At 35.9% G+C, this 21,864-nt stretch overlaps 2 protein-coding genes across 2 annotated transcripts in view; one reads left to right on the plus strand and one right to left on the minus strand.

The window, feature by feature from the left end:
* Nucleotides 1–10,151, plus strand: part of TMEM164 (transmembrane protein 164) — a 190,503-nt gene extending 180,352 nt beyond the window's left edge. The window contains exon 7 of the mRNA XM_081276981.1: nucleotides 9,864–10,151. Coding sequence (XP_081133107.1) covers nucleotides 9,864–9,974 — 111 coding nt within the window. The 3' untranslated portion in view covers nucleotides 9,975–10,151. The remainder of the gene's footprint in view (nucleotides 1–9,863) is intronic.
* Nucleotides 3,967–21,864, minus strand: part of AMMECR1 (AMMECR nuclear protein 1) — a 116,609-nt gene continuing 98,711 nt past the window's right edge. The window contains 3 exon segments of the mRNA XM_081276988.1: nucleotides 3,967–4,473; nucleotides 6,751–6,847; nucleotides 8,231–8,321. Of these exon segments, the coding sequence (XP_081133114.1) occupies nucleotides 4,359–4,473; nucleotides 6,751–6,847; nucleotides 8,231–8,321 (303 nt within the window). The 3' untranslated portion in view covers nucleotides 3,967–4,358.

Consider the following 21,864-nt stretch of genomic DNA (forward strand, 5'->3'; position numbering starts at 1 on the left):
GCCATACCTTACAGACCCATGTAAACCTTCTCATATATTTCCTTTTGCTCATTTTTGATATTTTAAAGCCATACATTTCATATAAAATGCCCATTTCCAACAGTTTCTTCAAACTATTAAGCAATTAAATGTGGAAGGAAGGAGGACCTAGTTATACTGGAAGGGGTTTCAGGTAATCTGTGATGTCTTACTGTAATCAAAAAACAGGTTACTAAGAAAGAAGGAAAAGAAGAGCTACTCCAGGTAGCTTTTTGCTCATTACAAGTCTCACCATTGCATCACCAAGAACTCTTTATGCTGGTGACCGATTCAAAGTAATTTGGGGGAACATATAAAACACTAAAATAACTTAGAAACTAGATCCAAATATTTCAAAAGTAATCAACTTTGATATACAAAAGCAGTCAGAGGTGGTTACAAAAGTTTATTTTCTCAGTGCGTCTATGTACCAGCGCAGTTACTGGGTCCAGAGCAAAATAAAAAGTTCATTTTCTTCTGAAACAGTTAATAAAAAAACAAGGAAAACATATCTTTGTATATAAAGAATCAATGCTGGTCTTAAGAATAATGTAATCAGAAACCCTTAAATTGAGAGGCACACAAAGGGTTTCTGCTTTTAAAAAATAAAAGGAAAGTCACCAGTTTATTTAAATGGAGGAGGTGTTCACACCCCTCAAATAAACTTAATTCAGTTTAACATCACTAGCAAAAATCACTTAGAAACTGTACAAAAATAAAAAAGTTAACACATTTAATCCTGCAAGGTTTTTGTAAGGACTGGAAGGCAGGCTTTTGGAGCAGCATTTGGGCATGGCTGGGGGCTTCTTTGGTTTGATCTAACACACATAAGAGATGGAACCTATTCCAGATGACAGTTTCAAATTTCCTGCACAAGACAAGAAGAGGCCAGTATACAAACTTCCGGTGTGCCGGCATTGGGACTGTATGCACTGGACCGAAAATCTTAAAACTGCTTTAAGTGGGGTGTGGGAAAGAGAGCAAGCCTTGCACTTCCTCCATCAACTTCACCGACCTCTCACAGTAGGGGAGACTAGAGAGGGTAGTAGCACGTTCTTGTGCAGTCAGAAGGCCACTTGAGGGGTGGGGGGACAAGTGTTCTTTTAGAATCTGGTACCTGGCTGACCCTGTTTAAGAACAAGAAAACCCTTCCAGAAGTGGAAGCCTTTTGCTACATACCAAAGTAAAATACATACTATTTTTCCAAGAGGAACCCCCCATGTGTTTGAAAACAGAAAACTCAAATAGAACTAATGAACATTGAAAAGGGGCTATGTAAACTTTGTGCTACTCAAATGAAGTTCAAGTATTACTTCAGAGCTGTTTAAAGATCACTGAACTTGTACAATATTCTGGTGATGAGTGCAGTTCACATTTGTGTTTCTGAACAAATAAACCACAACTGGCTAGAACACAACCTGTGCAATTAGAATCTTTGTCTGAGTTAAAGACACATGCTACATTTTTCAACATGTTCAAAGTTAATTCAAACCACATATTTAACAGCTTGGTAATATTAACGACAAAGGTGAAAAGGTCTAGCATTTGTTTCTTTGAAGCACACCATTAAAGTTTGTATAACACCCTTTACACTACAAAATCTTTTAGTCAACAGCTACTTAGGAGACAAAAATGCACTGTTCATCAACTTGAATACAAAAGGAGACAAAACTATCCTTTTCCCCCAAGCCATGGTGGGAAATATTGCTGACCTCGTCCTTTGAAGCCTGCAGGATGGTTATTTCTTCAGTATAACATTATTACACTGGTAAGAAAATCTGTATAACATCTGCATATATCAAGGATTTTAAAAAATCTGATATGATTTTAGAGTCCGCATGACCAGTCACGTGACCTGCTCAAGATTGATTAGCACCGTTAAATACATAAACACACATATGTATGCATGTATGTGTAAGTATATGTATACACACACACATATATGTATGTAATAGATCTTTTCTTTAAAAAAACTTATAACCATAAGCTCCACCCAGGACAAGGAGCCTGTTGAACTGATGAGATGATGGATGAGGATGGATTTCACAACAATATTGGTCTATTCTGTCTCTCTTCAGTTTGTTTCATTTACCTTTTTTTTTTTTTTTTGCAGCAGACAATATCATTCAGCATTGTGCTCAGTTTCCCCATAAGGGTAAGAAAAAGTTTCCATCAGGTAGCCACTTGTTTTTATAATGAAAGACTAATCTACTCCAAAATGCTTCCAAGTAGAAATAACAGGATTGCAAATCTCTTTCTAAAGCCCAACAGCTAACTTTTTCTGACTAATCTCTAGGAGTTCAAGGGAACAGGCTACCAAGATTGCATTTCAGGCTAACAATTGGCTTCTTAGTTTAAGGCATCACAACTGAAAATGGTTATTTCAACAATGGATGTTGTGGATGAAGGAATACCAACAAATTTCTAAGATCTCTCATCAAAAACTAAAGCAGTGTGCTTTGCCTTAGTGGCAAGCAGAAGGAGTTAAGCCAATTACGCACTTTTCACAAATTAGGAAAGAATTTTAGAATTCTGAACTAGCAGTCCATTACTTGTCACAAACAAGTACATGTATAAGGTATATCCTTTTGATATTCAGTGACATTTCTCATAGTTTTAGAATATATATTCTGCAGCATACTTTTATTTATCACTTGATATATTGATTTCCTATTTGAAAAAATTATATATTTTCCCAAATATATATACTTATATATATCTATATATACTACCATCAAATGAAGGTCATCTTTCTCCAGAATCATGTGTGATTTTTCCTGGGGAATCTATGTATGTACCTCCTATCGACATCAGTAAGTTCTCTTTGTACGAATCAGGAAGACTGGCCCTGCAAATGAGCCAGACTCTAATTGAAGCCTATCTGAATGCCAACTCCATCTTTATAGGTATAACATAGCATCTTAGCAACATAATAAACGTGTTTCTATCAAAAGTATGTAGTGCAGAAAGAAATTCAAGCTATTTTCTAGTATCTTCAGTATTGTCTCCATGACAGACAAACCATATGTGAAATGGCATGTATGAACTTTTCTTTCACTAGATTATCTTTACCATATCTTTAGATGGTAGTTAAATTGTCTCTAGCCAATTATGACTTATTGAAACCTAAAACTAACAAATTTAAATTAATACAAAATAGACAAATGTCTTTTTGGTTATTTGCTCAAAATAAATTTTTTTCAGCTAAAAAAATACTCCAGAGTAAGGAATTTGTCTAATCTGTTGTTTCACATATAGAAACAATAAAATTTTACAAGAATATTTCTCTAAATTGCCTTTTTTTCTAACCCCTCTTGATTCCACTTAATTATAGTCTTCTCAAAGGCACTAAATTCTGCATCTGTTCTCTTCCTAATATTTGCTGCTCTTCAAAATGATTTCTGTAGCCTATTTGAAAGATAGTTTGTACTTTCTTAAAACAGTGTTTTAGTTTGTAAATTGGTTCTGTAAAAAGGAGTTTTAGGACCAATGAGGCAGTCTCTCCTAACTACAATAACCAGCAAAGTAGGCATAAATGGTTTGTCTTTGTGACAAGCCCTATCATGGACCCTTGAATATTCACTATTAGAATGAAAGTTCATCTATTTTAACCATGGGAAAAACATATTCTAGTGAAGACTCAAATACTAAGCTCTCATAGCAAAGTGAAATTTAGGCAAATCCAACAGTAATATATGAATACCTGAATTTGACATGAATTACTCCCAAACTCAGCTATCAGAAATAACTATCTTACTGAGAAAAATTAAAGACAAGTCTCAATAAAACCCTCAAAAACTGCACAGGGCTGGGGATGTGGATGTGGCTCAAGCGGTAGCGCGCTCGCCTGGCATGCGTGCGGCCCGGGTTCGATCCTCAGCACCACATACCAACAAAGATGTTGTGTCCGCCGAGAACTAAAAAAAAATAAAAAAAAAATAAAAAAACTGCACAATTTCTTCCATCCACAGTTGAACGTAGGGAGGAACGAAGGAAGGAAAGAAAAGAAGAGGCAGAAAGGAACACAGGAAGAACAGAAACCTGACTAAGAAAGCAAAGCAAAATTCTATCTCATATTGTAAGAAAAGAAAACCCAAAAATTTATATATGCTGCAAAAAAATCAAAGATCTAAAATAATAAAACAGGATCTTCTTAACAAATGCCACTTTCCTACCCGTTACCATGATGATCTTAATTGACGATGTCGAAGCTTCACCATGGCAACGGAAACTATCATCATAAAATGGTACAGTAAAAGAGATAGCTAGACCAAGAAGGTGTAGGGTCTCCTGGGAAGAGGTCTGCAGAGAGGCCCAGTGACTGGTTGTGCGGCTCAGTGTCAGGAATAATGGTTGTATGGTGGAAGGGGATGCCCAATGCCATTTTGGAAGTGATGATGCTGGCGATGAGCAAGGTATTCAGCATAACTCAAGGTCATCTTTTCACTACGGTACCTGAAAGAAAGTCAGGGAAGAGAAAAGTTAACACAAAGTGATATGCCATTGTCAGAGATAGGAATGGCCTAATATAATTTTATAGGTCAGGAAATGGAGGCCTAGAGAGAACAAGTGACTTGCACAAGGACATGTGGCTAGAAAGTGAAGCTAATTTCAGAACACAGGTATTCAAAGTCTGAGTCTAATGCTCGTTCCACTCTACTCCTCTTTGTTTAAATTTTTCTAGAAACTTTATTGTCCCATGAGCCCTGGCTTGCTAACAGGAAGGAACAAGGAAAGGCCAACCTTTTACTATTATATATACATTGCATTCATTTGATGGTTTTCCTTCAGAGATCTTCCATCTCTCCTTTTGCCATTTCTTTCTCTGTCTATACATCTTACTTAGGTGTTGCCATTAACTGACAATATTTCCTAATGCTGGTACCAGAACCCTCTCTTCCCCATATCTAGCTTCTATAAAATGTCATATGTGGTTTTTGCCTTCAATCTCTTTCTTCCATTACTCTGCAGCCCAGTGCTCCCTGGATTCTCTTCCATGGAAACAACTGTCTGAAAGTTATCCTTGATTCTATTTGACCTTTCCAATGTGATACCCCTCATACTCTTTCTGAAGCTCTCTAGTCCCATCTGCAGAGAGGCCCAGTGACTCCACATGCCTCTGCTTCTCCCTCTGTTTCTTATCTATGAGTATTCCTCCTACCCATATCTTGTAGGATTTTCTATTTCTATCCTTAGTTCTTTTGACTCTATACTTTGAACCTCTCAGTGAACCCAATCCTTGTAGCTTCATCCATGACCTTTTGTGCAGCTGATCTTAAAGCATTATCTCTAGTCATGAGCACTATACATGTACATTTTCAGTGACCTTCTAGATGTTTCTGGATAGGTATCGAAGGAAGTACTTCAAATCTAGAAGTGACACATAAAACTTAACTCTTCCTATGGTCCCTATCTTGCTTCAAGGGATGATTGTGGTCCCTTTTATGTACATTAAAGCCTTGACTTCTTTGCTTCTAATTGGTGACTATATCCTTTCATTTATTGCATAATATTTTCATATCTGTCCCTTTCTTCTCATCCACCTGCCACTCTAGTTAAAGGGCCCCACTGAACTTCTATAGATTTTAGATTTTAGCAGCACTTCAATTTTCCTGTTTCCAATTCCAATCTTACACTTCTCCAAGGCCATCTGTTTGAAACCCTACAAGGGCTACTAATTGCCTATAGAATCAGGTCCAACTTCCTAGTCTAGAATATTAGACCCTCCACTGTCTGACTTGAACTTACTTTCTGGGCCCTATTTTCCCCCTAATGACTACCTTCTCTATGTGCATCACTGAAAGACCAGCCAAATCCAACTTTCACATTCCTCAGTACTTTGCACTTTGCCACCTAGAATGCCTTGACTTACAAAGTCTTTGGGGAATCCCTTTCCTCCCTTATTTTCTACCTGTCAAATATTCTACCCATTCCTCAAACCCATCCCTAAATCTACCTCCTCTTAGAAGCCTTCTATTCCCTCCCCATCCCTTCTTGGAATTCCTCTTTCCTTACTTTATGATCTTACGTCATCCAACATATTCTGCTTTATAATAGTAATTATTTTTGTACATGCCTTTCTATTCTCAATTGTGAATGCAGGGAGAGCAGAGATGGAGGTATTTTCAAATTTGTGACTGCTTAGAGCTGAGAATAGACCATTTTTAGACTACAGGCATTCAATGCAATTCTCTGGCATTAAAATAAATGGAAACAGCAACCCATTTTCCTAAAATGTTTGATATTTTCCTCTTAAAATAAGTATCCCTATTATTCCATGCTGAAATTTATGTAGCATTCAAGTTTAGCTCAATTGTGTTTTTCAACAAGCCTTCATGGTAGACTTTTATCACTGCCAAAATGCTAAGGTTAAATTCAAATTTGAAGACTGCTTATCAGAATCCTGGGGTTCTGCTAGGCAATGTCAAAAGCTAGCCAATAGCTAATTCTGGCACTTTCTCCAATAACGTAATCTAAAGTCTTAGAGGGCTTACTCATACACAGCCAGAGTAATCACAGAGAGCTAAAGTGGGAAGGATGGGCTCATACATCACATAGGCTCTACTGCCAAGCCGAGTTCCATTGTATTCACCCTCAGTATAGCCCTGCCATTCACTTCCACTGTTTCAGAAAAGAGAAGCAAGGGTAAGTTAGAGAGACCAAGGAAATAAAAAGGTTATAGTCATATGCATTGAAATGTACTAGCCTTGTACTAGAAAATGCCTTCTGTACCTGGTCAGTTTTATGGTTTTCCTGAATTCATTAGTAATCGGAGCTTTGTATCCTCCTTTCCTCAGTAAGGAGTCTATGGTCTGAATATGGTCCCATCCTGTGAAGAGTTGACCAGATGAAATATTGGTTAAGCACATGTAATAAGCACCTTTGGTTAAATACAAAATGACTTTTTTGATGTCAGCTATCACTGTCTCCAAATGCCATCAACTGCTCTGGTTCTAAAAACAATCATACAGAAGAGCTAAGATTGCATCCTATACAAAGGCAGGTTCATTACCACACACCTTAAATTTTAGCTGTGCACATGTCTAACAACATCGGCTTCCTTAGCTCAACTATATTCGAAGGTACGTAGTCTAAGGGACCGGGAGAATCTGCTCAGTTAGTCTGTAACAAACCACATCCATTGTATTCTCCAACAGTGAAATCTTCAAAAGAGAGGGAAAAGCCCGCATTTCATTGTGCCAACTCAGTAGTGTATAAGATTCTCACACTACCTCATGGTAACTGTTGGTGTGAATGGTATCTCTGTAATAAATTATATTTGTGGGCGGTATCCAAAGATATGTTTTTTTGGTTCTGACATGGATGATATCCTAATATCTCAGGCCCCCCTTCTCTCTTATGTATGCTTTATAGAGTCAGTAATACTAGAGGATGAGGATATTTTCTTTAGATAATGGACTTAAAGACTAACTTTTCTCATTTGGAGGTTTAATTTCACTATATTTTTATGTTAGATATCTTATATTTGTATTATCAAACATGATCAAACCAAATTTAAATGCTTTGTGATTAAAAGAAAAGCTCAACAAGGTAAAAATAGAGATTAATTTCAAATTATATGAGATCAGAATTTAGTGGTGGCTAGAAAAAAACAAATTACTACAAAGTCATGTTGTGTTGCAGTATTGGTTCATAGAGATACATTCATGGAATAAGAAAATGTTTGTTGGTTAGGAAGTGCAGACCCAGCATATAAAACATGAATGCTTTGTGTATTCATGATGCTTCCAATTTTAAGGGGAAACATACCATCTTAATATTAGCAGGATGAGTAATGGCAACCACCTAATAATGAAACATTAGATTCTGGCAGTGATAATGAACTATGTGGCTGTCAAACTAAAGGCTTGTTTATTCCACAAGGCTATTTACAGTACAACGGAATACCGGAGAAGAGTCTTTCAAATTAGTAGCAAATTATTGCCTAAATCAAAACCAACTTTTACAAATCTATGCTGTTTTGAAAAGTATATATTTTGAGTTTATGCTGTCAAACTTCAGTACAGAGATTTGGCTTGAGTGTAATTCACTGATTTGATACAGACATTGCAGTGGCAGTGATAGAAGAGTTGCTTCTTAATTTGACACTGATCAATTATTGGGCATAACTGCAAGGTCAGAAATCACATTTCAATTTGTATATTTGTTTAAATTCTTCACCAGATTATATGAAATAAAGTACAATAATGACCTTGCTCCTTTGCAACCTCCGGTAGGTAGGTGGCGGTGCGTTTTGATCCTTTTTCATTGATGAATTCTATTCTAATGCCATGTACACCCACCTGAAAGAAATCGGCAGTTTTATTAGTACAGTCTTCTTCATAGAAACAGAAAGAAATGGTTATAATTTAATTTTCAAGAGAATGCTGTTCTTTCTCTTCCCCATGTTTTAAGAAGTGCATATCAATTCTCTTTCCATAATTTTGACTTTGGATTTGAAGGCTATTATGATAGCCACGGAGACTGAAAATATTGATTTGCAAATGTAGCAGGCTATGCTATTCTGTTTGGAAAACTGGAACAACCATTCTGGGGATGTAGAGCAAGATAGTTGATGGCAATAATCCTGCTGCCACTCTCAAATTGTGACTCATGACACTAAGGAACTAGACAAAGGGAATTGACTTTAAAGAGATGACAAACAATCACCCTATTTTGCAGGTACACTCACCATTTCAGGTTACATTCCCAAACTTCCTGTGTTGACCCCCTCCCAAATGGTCTATTCTTTCTTTGTGTGTGTGTGTGTGTGTGTGTGTGTGTGTGTGTGTGTGTATGTGGTGCTGGGGATTGAACCCAAAGCATTGCACATGCTAGGCAAGTGCTCTACCACTGTACTATATTTTCCAACCCTTTTTTTAAAATTTATTTTTTAGTTGTAGTTGGACACAATACCTTTATTTTTATTTTTTTATTTTTTTATGTGGTGCTTAGGATCGAACCCAGGGCCTCGCATGTGCTAGGGGAGCACTCTACTACCAAGCCACTACCCCAGCCCCCACCAACCCTTTTTTTTTTCTTTTATTTAACTTTGAGACAGGGTCTCGATAAGTTGCCAAGGCTGGCTTTGAACTTGTGATCCTTCTGCCTTAGCCTGACAAGTAGCTGGGACTGTAGGCATGTGCCACCATGTACTGCTGTCCAGTCTTTTTGAGACCTTGATTTATATGTAGGCAAAAAAAAAAAAAATACTATCAGATGAGACTGAAAACAATATGAAAACCAGACATACATCACACAGTACCTTTCCATTTAAGAGCAATTAAGATTTCAACTAATTCATGAGCAAGGTATTTTTGCCCAGCATTTCTATTTTCCTAGCTTAACTTTTTAAAATGTCAAGCAAACTTTTGGTGATGACCTAAAAAAGATCATTTTCTAAGTAAGAGTGGGCTCTTTCTTGCTAATGTTTTTAAAAACTAATATGCTTGTCCTTTGATTAGCATACAATCAAAAGGAAACTGGCCTTTCCCCTCATATCTTACATAGAATAGGGTACACTAATGAAAGATCAAAGTTCTTAATCTCTTTGTGAACACTGACAATAAAAATAAAATTTCAAAAGCATAAACACCCCACTACATTCTCTCAATTCTGTGGATGAGTCAAATCAATGTTTACTAAGTGAAGTATCCAAGGTACAGATGTAAAACCAGGTGAACATTATCCCCCAGGATGGTGGCTTCTTGTCAGAGCAGGTGAGTTAAGTCATAGACCTTAATCTTTCCCTCTGTATGGAAGTAAAGATTTAGAAGAAGAAAAGGGGTGATTGAAAACCTTTTTACCTGCTTCTTCCCCTAACATGAAATTTTCTAATTTTTCAGGGAATAAAAACTCCTCTGGGAAATCCATTTCGTTTGATCCTCAGATCTCCAAACATCTATCCATTACAGCCTGTCAGATCTTCTCAGGAGTTTTATTATTATTATTATTAAAGCATATTTCTGTGGCTATTTCTTCTATCTATTTAATATCAACATTCTTATGAATCTCCTTCTACTAAAAATGCAACCAGGGCAGCTGTTTAAAAACTAACACAATAAGACCTCCCATACCCTGTGGGAAATGACTGTGGACAGCTGAGAAGAAATATGAGTGCTTAGCTATCAGGCATTTCCAGGATAAAGGACATCTAGTGATTTCTCTGGTGCCTGACATAGCACAGAGGCAATGACAAATTTGCAACATTTTCTGTATACTGACTTCCTGTTCAGTGACTCTGATTTTTTTCCTTCAACAATATCAGATTCTTCATAATTTATTTTTTTATAAAAAATATACAGCCTAAGTAATTTATGCCCCTTCATTCACTGAAGTGAATCTTGAATCTTTCATTCTATTTATCAAAAATCTGTCATGCTGAAATTGAAAAGAATTTTGGTGTTTATTGAGATGTCTAGTCAAAATTGTGAGAGGAAGAATGTCTATCTGTGAGATGAGAGTGTCAGACAAATTATTAATATTTAATTGGCATGATGAGGGGAAGAGGCTGAAAAGTTTATCAGAATTTCAAGAGGTTTTATGCTTCAGCAAGTAGACTTTGGAAAAAGAACAACTCGCCAGGTGATTTTTATCCTACTTGAATGAGGTGACCTCTAATAACCATCCTAGCTCTGACAAACTGTGGCTATGTACTGGAGTGGGAGAAGTGATTTAGGCAAATGGGAGTGTAATTTGGACTCATAAATCCTTCTTAGGAGTACAACCTGTGTTCTTCAACAAAAATGTCAGAGATTTTAAAGCCTAGTAATTTAACAATTAAAAGAGTAATTTAAAAAAATAATTTTAAACAATTTTCTAATTGTATGGTATGTTCATTATATCTCAATAAAGGTGTTTATATGAGATTAACTCAAAGTCTAAGGACATGTTGAGCAAAATGAAAATCATTCATGAATAAGACTGCTCTATTTGTATTTTTAAGAAGGCTCCACCATCAACTTTGATTTTAAAAAGTCAAAATTATCCCATTTTTCTTTCTTGCAACATTTTTAAATTTTAATTTTTGTTGGATTCCTATGATTCTGAACAATTGAAAGCCCTATAAATTGAAATGAAACTATAGTGATTTTAAAGTGAATCCTTTGTGAAAAATAACTTTTTCATAGGTCAAATATATACTCCACAAAGCCAAAACCAGAGTGACTAATTTTTTTTCAACCATCAGAATCAAGACAATAACATTCTTAACAGGATCAAAAGCATAATAACTTTTGTCACTTGTTGAGCGATAACATTTTCTTCACTCTCAGAATCACAGATGGTTCCAAATAGTCACACTGTACAACCAAAACAGGAGAGTGGAAAATGGCCTGCTGTGGAGAATGACTGATTCTGGCCACCTTGTGGAAATCACTGGCTTTTCAAATTAAGTCATGTCCACCAAAATGAGTATCCAAAATAGATTCCATATTGTTTCAGGGAGGCACGTGTTATAGCAGCAACTCCAAAATGTAATCTTTATGCCTAGTAATTGAATCCCCCCTTTTATAGATTGGAGAATCCTATAGTCCAACAGCATCCCAGGAAGCAAAGGCTATAGTTGGCATTTATCAGCTGGATAAGAAATCAACTGACTAGGGAAGTGGGATTCCCAGTTGCATACCTGCTATAAAATGCTATCACAGTAACTTTCTAAGAATGAAGAAGGAAGGCAGCACTTGGGAAAACTGTCATGAAACAAACCCTTAACTAATCCTTCATTGTGCAAAGTAGAGGCAGGTGAGCAACAAATGGTTACTTGCAAATCTAGCCTTATGGGAGTCTGCAGATCATTTTCAAAATTATTAGAAAGTCTTAAGAAAAAATGCTTTCAAGGTCCATCAGCTGTGATAATATTCTTTTAATCAAGACTGTACTTTTGCTAAGCAAAGCTATAAATCAATTCTAATGGTAGTAAATTAAATGTAGGACTTATAGATAAGAGGATATGGAATTAAATAGAGCTGTATCTGTGTGTGCTGAGAGAACATTAAGACCAGTTCAACAGAGTCCTATTTCATGCTAAAAAGAAAGCCATATTTATTCTGAACCATTCCACAACAAGTGATTTTTATTAATGCCATTATACAATATTTTGTTTTAACATTGTTTAGAATGATTAAATATCAAGATTAATATTAAAACCCTAAAATATATCTTGATTATTCTGGAGTTGATTATTCAGTTTGGGGATTATGCATCCCCAACTCCACCTGGTCTCAGCCCATCCTCTTTCCTCTTGTTCATTTCTCTATTAGAGTGGATGTGGGCAGAGAAAGTAGAGATACACACAAATTAATCAATTTTGCTACATAGTAAAAGGTTTGGTAGAAGAAGAGATTATAAATAATAGTTAAAATGAAGCTTTGAGACTGTCTGCAGATTTCATTTATCCTCATTATCTGGCCCCTTGTTAGAAATGTGGCTTCACTTAAAACTATTATCCTCTAATGCAGTGACCCTGAACACAAGAACATTAAAAAAAAGAGTGCCCCTCCCACCCTATTATAATACATGGTTCATATTATGTTCCTCACAATTGCATAGTCAAAGCTTAATACCTAATCTGTCTATAAGGCAAGTGTCAGTCCTGTGATCCACTAGCAGCACTACAAAAGGTGCTAACTTTTGCCTGCAAGCCTATTTAGCAAGCCTATGATCTGAATAGGCGGAAACAACAACAACAAAAGCCATCTGGCTAAAAACATGAATGTGTATAAAATGTGCCTTGGTTAAGTTGAATAGGCTCCATGCAAACCTGTGATCACACGGGTCCACAATTACTTCCAAAGTCATGACCCTCAATGCCAAATCTGCCTCTGATCATATTCTGGACAGCCAACAGAACAAGTCTACTTTCTCAGGTGGAATCCTGTCTTAGTCCATGCCACAATCAGTCACATTCAACCCATTTTCAAAACCAAATGATGGGTTGCCCTGAAAGAATAAAAATATTGCCATGGGTCACTCTACTCATTTTTATTGAATTCATTTTGAATAACATAAAAAAAACAGGAGGTCAAAGTAGCAAAAGTTGTTCAACATGCTTTTTGGACAAAATAATTTGACAAAACATACTATGTAATTAACAACACAGTCAGTTACTGGCCATTCACATAAGACTGACCTGCCAGGTTCAATGTGCCAATACCATTGAACTGAATGGAAGGTCTCTGATCCTTATGAGAGGAGCTCAGGGTGTTTGGCATACACCCTAACCTTTTGATGTTGGCATCATAGAAGATGTGCATGTGCTGTCACAAAATGATCCAGGCTACCACAGACAGAAACAAACATTGCATCAGACAGTTCAAACTTCTGAGCCAGAGTCTGGCATTTCTTATATAGAGGAAATAAATAAATGTGCTATTGCCCTAAAGAATACAAAATTCCCAGTGCAGCATATCCCCCTTTTATGCTCGTCACTGCACAGTACCTTTTGCTCCACCCCAGCTCAGCCTTGTGAAAATAGTGTCTCTTCCTTTGCCTAGTGAACACAAATTCAACATGAGTAGAAAATGCTTCAAACTTGGGTCTACTCCAAGTTTATACTCTTGAGTAACAACTCTTTGGGCAAGAAAAATTGAGATTTTAATCAGAGGGGCTGATAATTATTTGTACAGATTCTAATAAACCACTACTCCTCCTAAACCTGACACAACCCCCCCAATTTTTTTGGACTCCAGACTATCTAGGATCTGCCCATCAAATCCTCACAGTCATGACTGTGTCATTTCATTCCACCCACCAATTTAAGAAGCTAGCCAAAAGTTTTGCAGGTGCCCATCTGGTGAACATGATTCCTTCAGAACTGGGCCAAATTGTAAAAATTTAAAGAGTGCTGATGCAATTCTGCTATTTTTTTTGACTCTGTAACTTTTACTTTTGTAAACTTCAACCATGAATTATTTTTAATCTGTTCATGAAATAGTTTGTATATGTTATAAGAAAAAAAATCTCTTCAGAAAATTATGAAGGGAAAAATAAAGATGGCTTGTAATTCTAGTACTACCTAGATAAAACTCTTAGTGACTTAAAAAATATTTCTTCTCTTGAACCAACTGAGACACCACCAAGGAATACATTTTAGGTTGTTTTTATCCATTATCTGACCCATTCCTATAGCTGTCTTTGCTTTCAAATAGCCTTTGAGAAGATTTAGAACAAATACTAGAAACAAAAATCAAAGAGGATAATTGGTTGCAAGCCATCACTTAGACACCAGTAACCTTTTAACATATTCTATTATGAAAACTCTGACTCATCATCTACCTCAGATGAAGGGGTTTTTTTTCTCCCCTGGTTATTTTGTGAAAACAACTGCAAAGGTTCCCTTGACCAAGATACATTTGTGTGTTGTTCTCTAAAATCCCTGCAAATTAGTCACCTTTAGCTTAGAAATTAGTTCAGTCTCCATGGACCAGTTCTTGGCTTTTGCAGAGCTTACTAAAGGACTAATTAGTACCAATTTTGATTCATGTAGGAGATTTAGACATCTTGTCTATCAAGCCTGCCAATTTATTCACAATGGCTACTGAACAACAACCTGATAACATTTATTTAAATAACAACTGACACATAGCTCTAAAATACCTGAACTATCTAATAATCACCCCCACAAACTTTTAAAGCATTAGTAAGATTTTAAATAAAGCAAGGTTAATGAAGAGGTACTTTGAGAAGCTATGAAGCCAAACATGTTTATATATCATTTGCAATGAAAGAAACTGTTCTTACCCTAAGGTTCTGCAGAGAACAAGTGAAAACTCAGAGTATAATTAAGGAAAAAAAATCTCAGTAATGATTAATTATAATGAGCATTCCATGAAAACTGAACATCCTGATGTTTCCCAAGCAAAGTTCAGGCAACACAGGTGACCTTTAAATAAAAAGCCTCTTTTCATCAGAAGTTAGAAAACTACATTCCCACCATTTTTTTAAAAAAAGGGGATGAGGAAGGAGGTAAATTTATATATAAGAAAATCAAAGTTATAAAATTGTATCAGAATCTAGAAAGACTTATTTTATTTTCCAAATGCTAGGGAGAACCATCTTTTGACAGACATACTCAATATGTAGTAATGTTTACATGATAGGAAATTAAGAAAAATCATATTCAGATTGGAGCTGTACATTGATATCTGACTCAAAATGGTTCAACTCAGTCTACAAAAGAGATTTGTTTCTTAAAAAGTTATACGTGGGAACTCGGTATGGTGGTGCACACCTCCCAGTGATGCACACCTGTAATCCCAGTGACTTGAGAGGCTGATTCAGGATGATCACTAGTCTTGGCAATTTAGCAAGACCCTGACTCAAAAAAAAAAAAAAAAAAAAAAAACCAGGGTGGGGAGTACTGTGGGTATACCTCTCAGTGGTAGAGCACCCCTGGGTTCAATCACCAGTACTACAAAAAAGTTACATATGCATTTTATTTATATAAACGAATTAATCCTGAAGTTATGAGGAAGAAAATGAGACCCTAGAATGAGTCCTTATGCAAAGCAAAATATCTACTTGTAATGTGAATAATCTTTCCCTAATATACTTGCTTCATTTCAATATATAATATTGACTTAAAACAAGGGATGATGCAATAAAAATAGAGGCCTTAATGGTTTATAGTATTTTCCTTCCCAAAGACAATTCTATTGAGGAAAAGAAATCTAGAATATGTACAATTTAAAAAATTGAATCATTTTCCACTTTTGTTGCCTATGTTTAGGTTGACAATGGCCATTTTAAAAGTTAGGGACCTCTTCTTATGACTTCTAAATGGCTACTGATGATTCAGTCTCTGGATTTAAAATGAAATAGAAGCAATTTTTTTAAAAAGGAAGTCAGTCATAGAATCACATTCTGTGTCCAAAGAAATCTGAGGTATTAACTAGTCCAACCTTTTCAGCTTCCTGGCAAAACTGAACTGAGGTCTGGAAAGGTCACAAAGCTGGGCAGTGATAGTCAGGAACAAAACCAGGTCTTCTTATTCCCAAAATTCAGCACTTTTTATTAAATGCTGGGGTTACACACACATAGGCAAACACTACATAAAAGAATAGATCATAATGGCATTCCTTGGGAAGGAGCAGAAAAAGAGTTTATTATGAAGAAAGAAGCAGAAACCCCCCCACTGCCCCTGGCCAAAGAACATAGGAAAGCAGGAAGCCAGAGAATGCTCTAAGCTACCCATTTCTAAGGGTAATAACAGCTAATGAAAACTTCTTTGCATTAAATCACCTTCTAAGAAGTTACATTACACCAGGCATAGTGGTGCATGCCTGTAATCCCAGCAGCTCAGGAGACTGAAGCAGAAGTTTATCAAGTTCCAGGCCAGCCTCAGCTACTTATCGAGGCCCTAAGTAAATTAGAAAGACCCTGTCTCAAAATAAAAATTATAAAAAGGAGACCGGGGGTGTGACTCATAGGTTAAGCATCCCTGGGTCGAATCCCTGTATCCCCCAAAAAGTTACATTACTTAGTACAGCTTGCGTCTCCACTAGGCTTCTTATACACTGATTTGCTGATGCTCACAAATTCTTTGTAGATGGCCAAGAAATGTAAAGCACGTTCCCAGTGCTCCACAGCACTTGAACCAACATTTAGAATATCAAGATAAAGACTAAATTACCATGATAGTGATGTTTTACACAAAAATATCAAGGACTCTGGGAAAATAGATGTGAAGTACATTTTCTAGATGTAAAAGGCCCATGTTTTTTAGTGAGGCGGGAATTTTAAATTATAAGAGAGCAAAACATGGTATACCTCATAGCTGGGAAAATATAACCAAGGGAGGAAACAGAACGTATACAACTAGAAGTCATTTCATTTGCTGACTTTATGAGTCACTAACCATCTGTGTATGAATGGGAATTCTGTTTTCAGTGGTACATTAAAAGGAGCTAAAAAAAAAAAAAAGTAAACCTTTTTGGGGAAGTGAGGGTGAATAGGAGAACATTAACTTCTAAAATATATGGGAGATAATGACGGTAGCCAATTTGTTCATCTCATCTGTTTACTCTCATAAAGGCTGTTATAAAAGCGTCCTATTATTTACTGCAACTAAATACGTCAGAAATGGAGCTGCAATTGCTCAAGAGGAGTTCTTTAGAGGTTGCTTTTAAAGTGAAGTGTAGTTCTCTGAGTACCAGGAGTCTACAAGGCTCCTACAAAATGACAAATGCTTTGGTACTTTACGGACAGAAGAGTAGGGACTCAGAGATCTAGTTTTATACTGCAGGGACAGATTTTGGCACCACAGAAGAAACATACTGGCCAGTCCCACCTGAATGGGTCGATTCCATGTAAATGTCATATACTAAAAAGGAGCCAACACACTGTCTTAGGACAACAATGTATTGCCCAGGTGATGGCTGTATAGACAAGTGAGATATCAATGGTGCAGGAAGCTAGATACAAGAAAAATGTCTTCAGGTTTGGGAAGATGTCATTAATATACTAAAATATGATCTAAACATTTACTTTAGGATACAGAAAATGTTTCCTTCTTCATGCCTTTCTTTAAAAGATCTTGTCTCTATAGCTTCAAAGTAAAAGATGCCTGATTACAATTTAGGAAATATTTTGACTTCTGTCAGCAAAGTGCTATATTAGCTCCCACAAAATCACTGGTATCATACTTGTTATACAAGTTCTTCTACAAACAAAAAGCTTATTCATTTATATCATCCTGAAAATGAGCAGCTATGAAATAACACACCTAGAATTACCCCTCAAGTCAAACTCTAGTAATGTCACTGGATTTATACCCTTTCAGATTTCTTAAAAGGAAACATGATGCCCAAACAATTTAACTACACTAGTTCCAGGCTATTTGTCATTTTGGAGGGCTCCAACATACTCATGAGTTGTTTTTTTTTTTTTTCTTTCTAAAGCTCTGTGTCTGTCAATCATCCTGTCATTCAGAGTTAAGATAAATGTCCACTGAAGAGCTCAGAACAATGGTGATTACTTTTTGTGTTCAAACATAAGGCACACCATGTTGGATTTCTCCCTAGGGGAGCAATTCTTCTCATTTCAGAACCATTTTGGTCTTTTTAGGTAGATATTGTTATTTATCAGTTAATGAATTCTTTCTCCAAATTATTCACTCTTCATACTTGTATACCTACCAGGTTACTAAATAGATCACTATGTGGGTGATGATCAGAAACTCTTGGAAGAGTTAGGCCACTGCTCCAATCTATTTATAATTTATAGCTTTCTATGGGTAATTTTGTTGTCTTTAAATAACTATTTTGACTCCTTGAAAGGCTATCTATAGACACTCATTTCAAATGTTATAATTATTACTTTGTGGAATACAACATATGGACAATTCAATATTGACTTGGAATTAATTAGACTCACTTTTGAAACCATTTATCAAACATTTCTTACATTATAAAACAAGCACCCAAAACATATTGTAAAATCTTATTTTCCTACTAACTTCCATTATAAAACTAGAAACATGTTACCAAAGGAGAGTTCAAATAGATTTCTTTTAACTTTTGATGAAAAAGACAATAAGATGGTAGCCAGACCTGTGGCAGTCCATTTCTTTCCTGAACATCTGAAAATTAGTCGGCTTATCACCAATCACGTCCCTTACCCTCATGAACACAAGGATGTCTCTCTTTCTTAGCAAAGTTATCTACCTCTATGCTTTGGGACTTCTAGACATTGCCCTCTTTTTGCTTTGATTTGTGTGCATTTTTGTCCCTTTAACAAGGGACTCCACCACTATAACACACTTCACCAATAGAAGTCAAATTTCAAACCAGAAAATCCCTCTGTTAGAGGCTTCTGCTTATATAAAACATGTTCATTATCTAACTTTGACTTTAAAATTCTCTATTAAAAATTCTCTTATCAAATTTTCAAAATAATCTTTTTATTTCTACCAGTAGTGTAAACATATATAGAACTTTGCATTTTGGGTTAAAATTAAATATTATAGGGAATAGGATATTTTATCCTTAAAAGAAAAGGTGTACTTATTTGACAGTATAAAATTCCCCAAAGTGAAGGTATACTTTCATAAATATAGACTGACTTTTCACAAAGGAAATTCACAATATAAATAATAAACTTACACATACAGATGAACAATAAACAAAGATTTCCCTGAATTTTCTTTTAAATTATAAGTGAATATTAAATATGATCTCATAACCGAATATGTAGATTTACTGATACAAAAACACAGATAGAAAGAAATGCCACTGTCCCTTGGTATCTGTGGGGGACTTTTTCTAGGACACTGCCTCCAAACCATTATCCTAGGATGCTCACATCCCTTATATAAAGTGGCATAGTATTTGTATGTTACCAACATGCAAATCATCTCTAGATTATGTATAATACTTAGAACAATGTAAACAGCTATTATACTATATTATCTCAGGAATAATGTCAAGGAAAAATGTCTATTATTCAATACAGATGCAATTCCTTTTCAAAATATTTTCAATATGTAGTTGGTTGAATCCATGTATACAGAACCCACAGATATGGAGGTTCTGCCAATATTTTGAAATATTAACCATAGTTATCACAGAATAGTATAATTGTGAATAACTGGCATCTCCTTATTTACACTCTTTGGATTTAAATTTTTTCTTCTTCAATAAATTAAAATTACTATCATGGACCATCGTTATATATGTATAAAATTTATTTCCCATGTTTTATTGTGGTAAAATATACATAACAGAAAAGCAAACAATTCAGTGGCATGAACTATATTCACAGTGTTGTGCAAACATCATCATAATTTAATTCCAGAACTTTTTCATTACTCCAAATGGAAACCCTGTACCCATTTAGTCACTTTCCATTCACCCCTCCCCCAAAACCCTGACAACCATGAATTTGCTTTCTATTTCTATGGATTTGCCCATTCTGGAGATTTCGTATAAATGGAATCAGATAGTAGGTGGGCTTTTGCGTATGGCTTCTTTTAACATTATGTTTTCAAGGTTAACTAATGTTGTAGCAAGCGTTAGTACTTCATTTATTTTTATAGTTGAGTAAGAAGATATACCATATCCTATTTATCCATTTATGTACTGATAAACATTTGGGTTGTTTCCAGGTTCTACCTATCGTGAATAGTGCTGCTTTGAACATCTGTGTGCAAGTTTGTGTTTCAACACCTGTTTAAAGAACAAATTAAATATACAAGACCAAGCAGAAGCAATATAGAATCTTCTAGAAACTCAAGCTGGCATATAGTACCCAAAGAGGATATATTGAATATACAAGACTAACAATACATTAAATATATAAGACCAGGCAGATTATATTAAATATATGACTATATATTAAATATACAAGAATATTAAATATATTAAATATACAAGATCAAGGATAAGCAATATAGACTCTTTCAGAAACTCAAGCTGGCAGATGGTGCCCAAAGAGGATAAATAGAACCTGAAAGAGTACACAGTTCTTATTATTATGTGCTTTACTTCCTACCCTTTTAACAGAAAACATACCCATGTCATGAACATAAAAGCCCAATAACATCAAGGTTAATTTTAGCTGTAGATAATTCTTGGAATGGGCAAAAAAGATGATGGTGTACTCTGAGCTTATCTGTACCCATTTAATAGCCATTGGATTCTCCTGTTTTTCCTTCTCTTGAAATACAAGCATATATTCATACACTATACATTCAATATACATGCAAGAGATTGTGCCTTAACTGTACTTCCAATTCAGTGGCTTCTAGTAAGTACAGAAGTGTTTTTTAGCTTGGTCATCCCCTAGATTTTGGGCTTTTGCCTCTATGATCACTCCCACCTCTACATACACTGCACCCTGCAATCTAGAAAGCAAAACTGAAACTCCGGCTACAGAAGAAAAAGTGGCAGTCTGAAAAAGAAAGCAGCCTCTAAACTGTCATATATATTAATAAAAGGAGGACATGATTTGGGACCATTTAAAAATAAAGTACTAGGACTGGACACAATGGTGCACATCTGTAATCCCAGCAGCTTGGGAGCTGAGGCAGGAAGATCCCGAGTTCGAAGAAAGCCTCAGCAACTTAGCGTGGACCTAAATAACTCATTGAGGCCCTGTTTAAATAAAAAAGGGCTGGGGATATGGCTCAGTAGTTAAGTGCTCTGAGTTAAATTCCTAGTCTCCAAAATTGAGAGGGAGAGGGAGAGGGGGAAGGAGAGCGGGGGAAGGAGGGAGAGGGAGAAAGAAGGAAAGGAAGGAAAGGAATGGAGGGAGGGAGGGAGGGAGGGAAGGAAGGAGGGAGGGAAGGAGGGAGGGAGGGAGGAAGGGAGGGAGGGAGGGAAGGAAGGAAGGAAGGAAGGAAGGAGGGAGGGAGGGAGGGAAGGAAGGAAGGAAGGAAGGACGGAAGAAAGGACGGACGGATGGACAAACTGGGAAATATTTCCATAATATTGGTAAACTTTTCTTTAAGGAAAACCAAATAGGAACAACAAACTTAGAAACACAATAAAATAGGAAATTTTTAATTATACAAAATTCTTTACACATGCCAACTCTGTTAGGATCAGCATTATTGGATTGTTTTATTCCTTCCTTTTCCAAATTTATTTCTTCCACAAAATACTAAGATGCTTTCATATTTTGATAATGTTCCACGAAACCCAGAAGGAACTCCCTTCATCCTATGCAGAAAAGTTTTTAAATAGGTCTGGGAAAACAACAATAAATTCTATAACAAAGGTTTTTTTTTTTCAAATGAATATCAAGAACTTACAAATGTCTTATTCTGTACATGGAAAAAGTGAATCACAGTGAAATAAACTGCCCAAAGTCTCAGAAGAAATCAGAATAAAGCCAGAAATAAAACTCAAG

This window comes from Spermophilus citellus (genome assembly GCF_964194105.1).
Source record: "Spermophilus citellus genome assembly, chromosome: X".
NCBI lineage: Eukaryota > Metazoa > Chordata > Mammalia > Rodentia > Sciuridae > Spermophilus > Spermophilus citellus.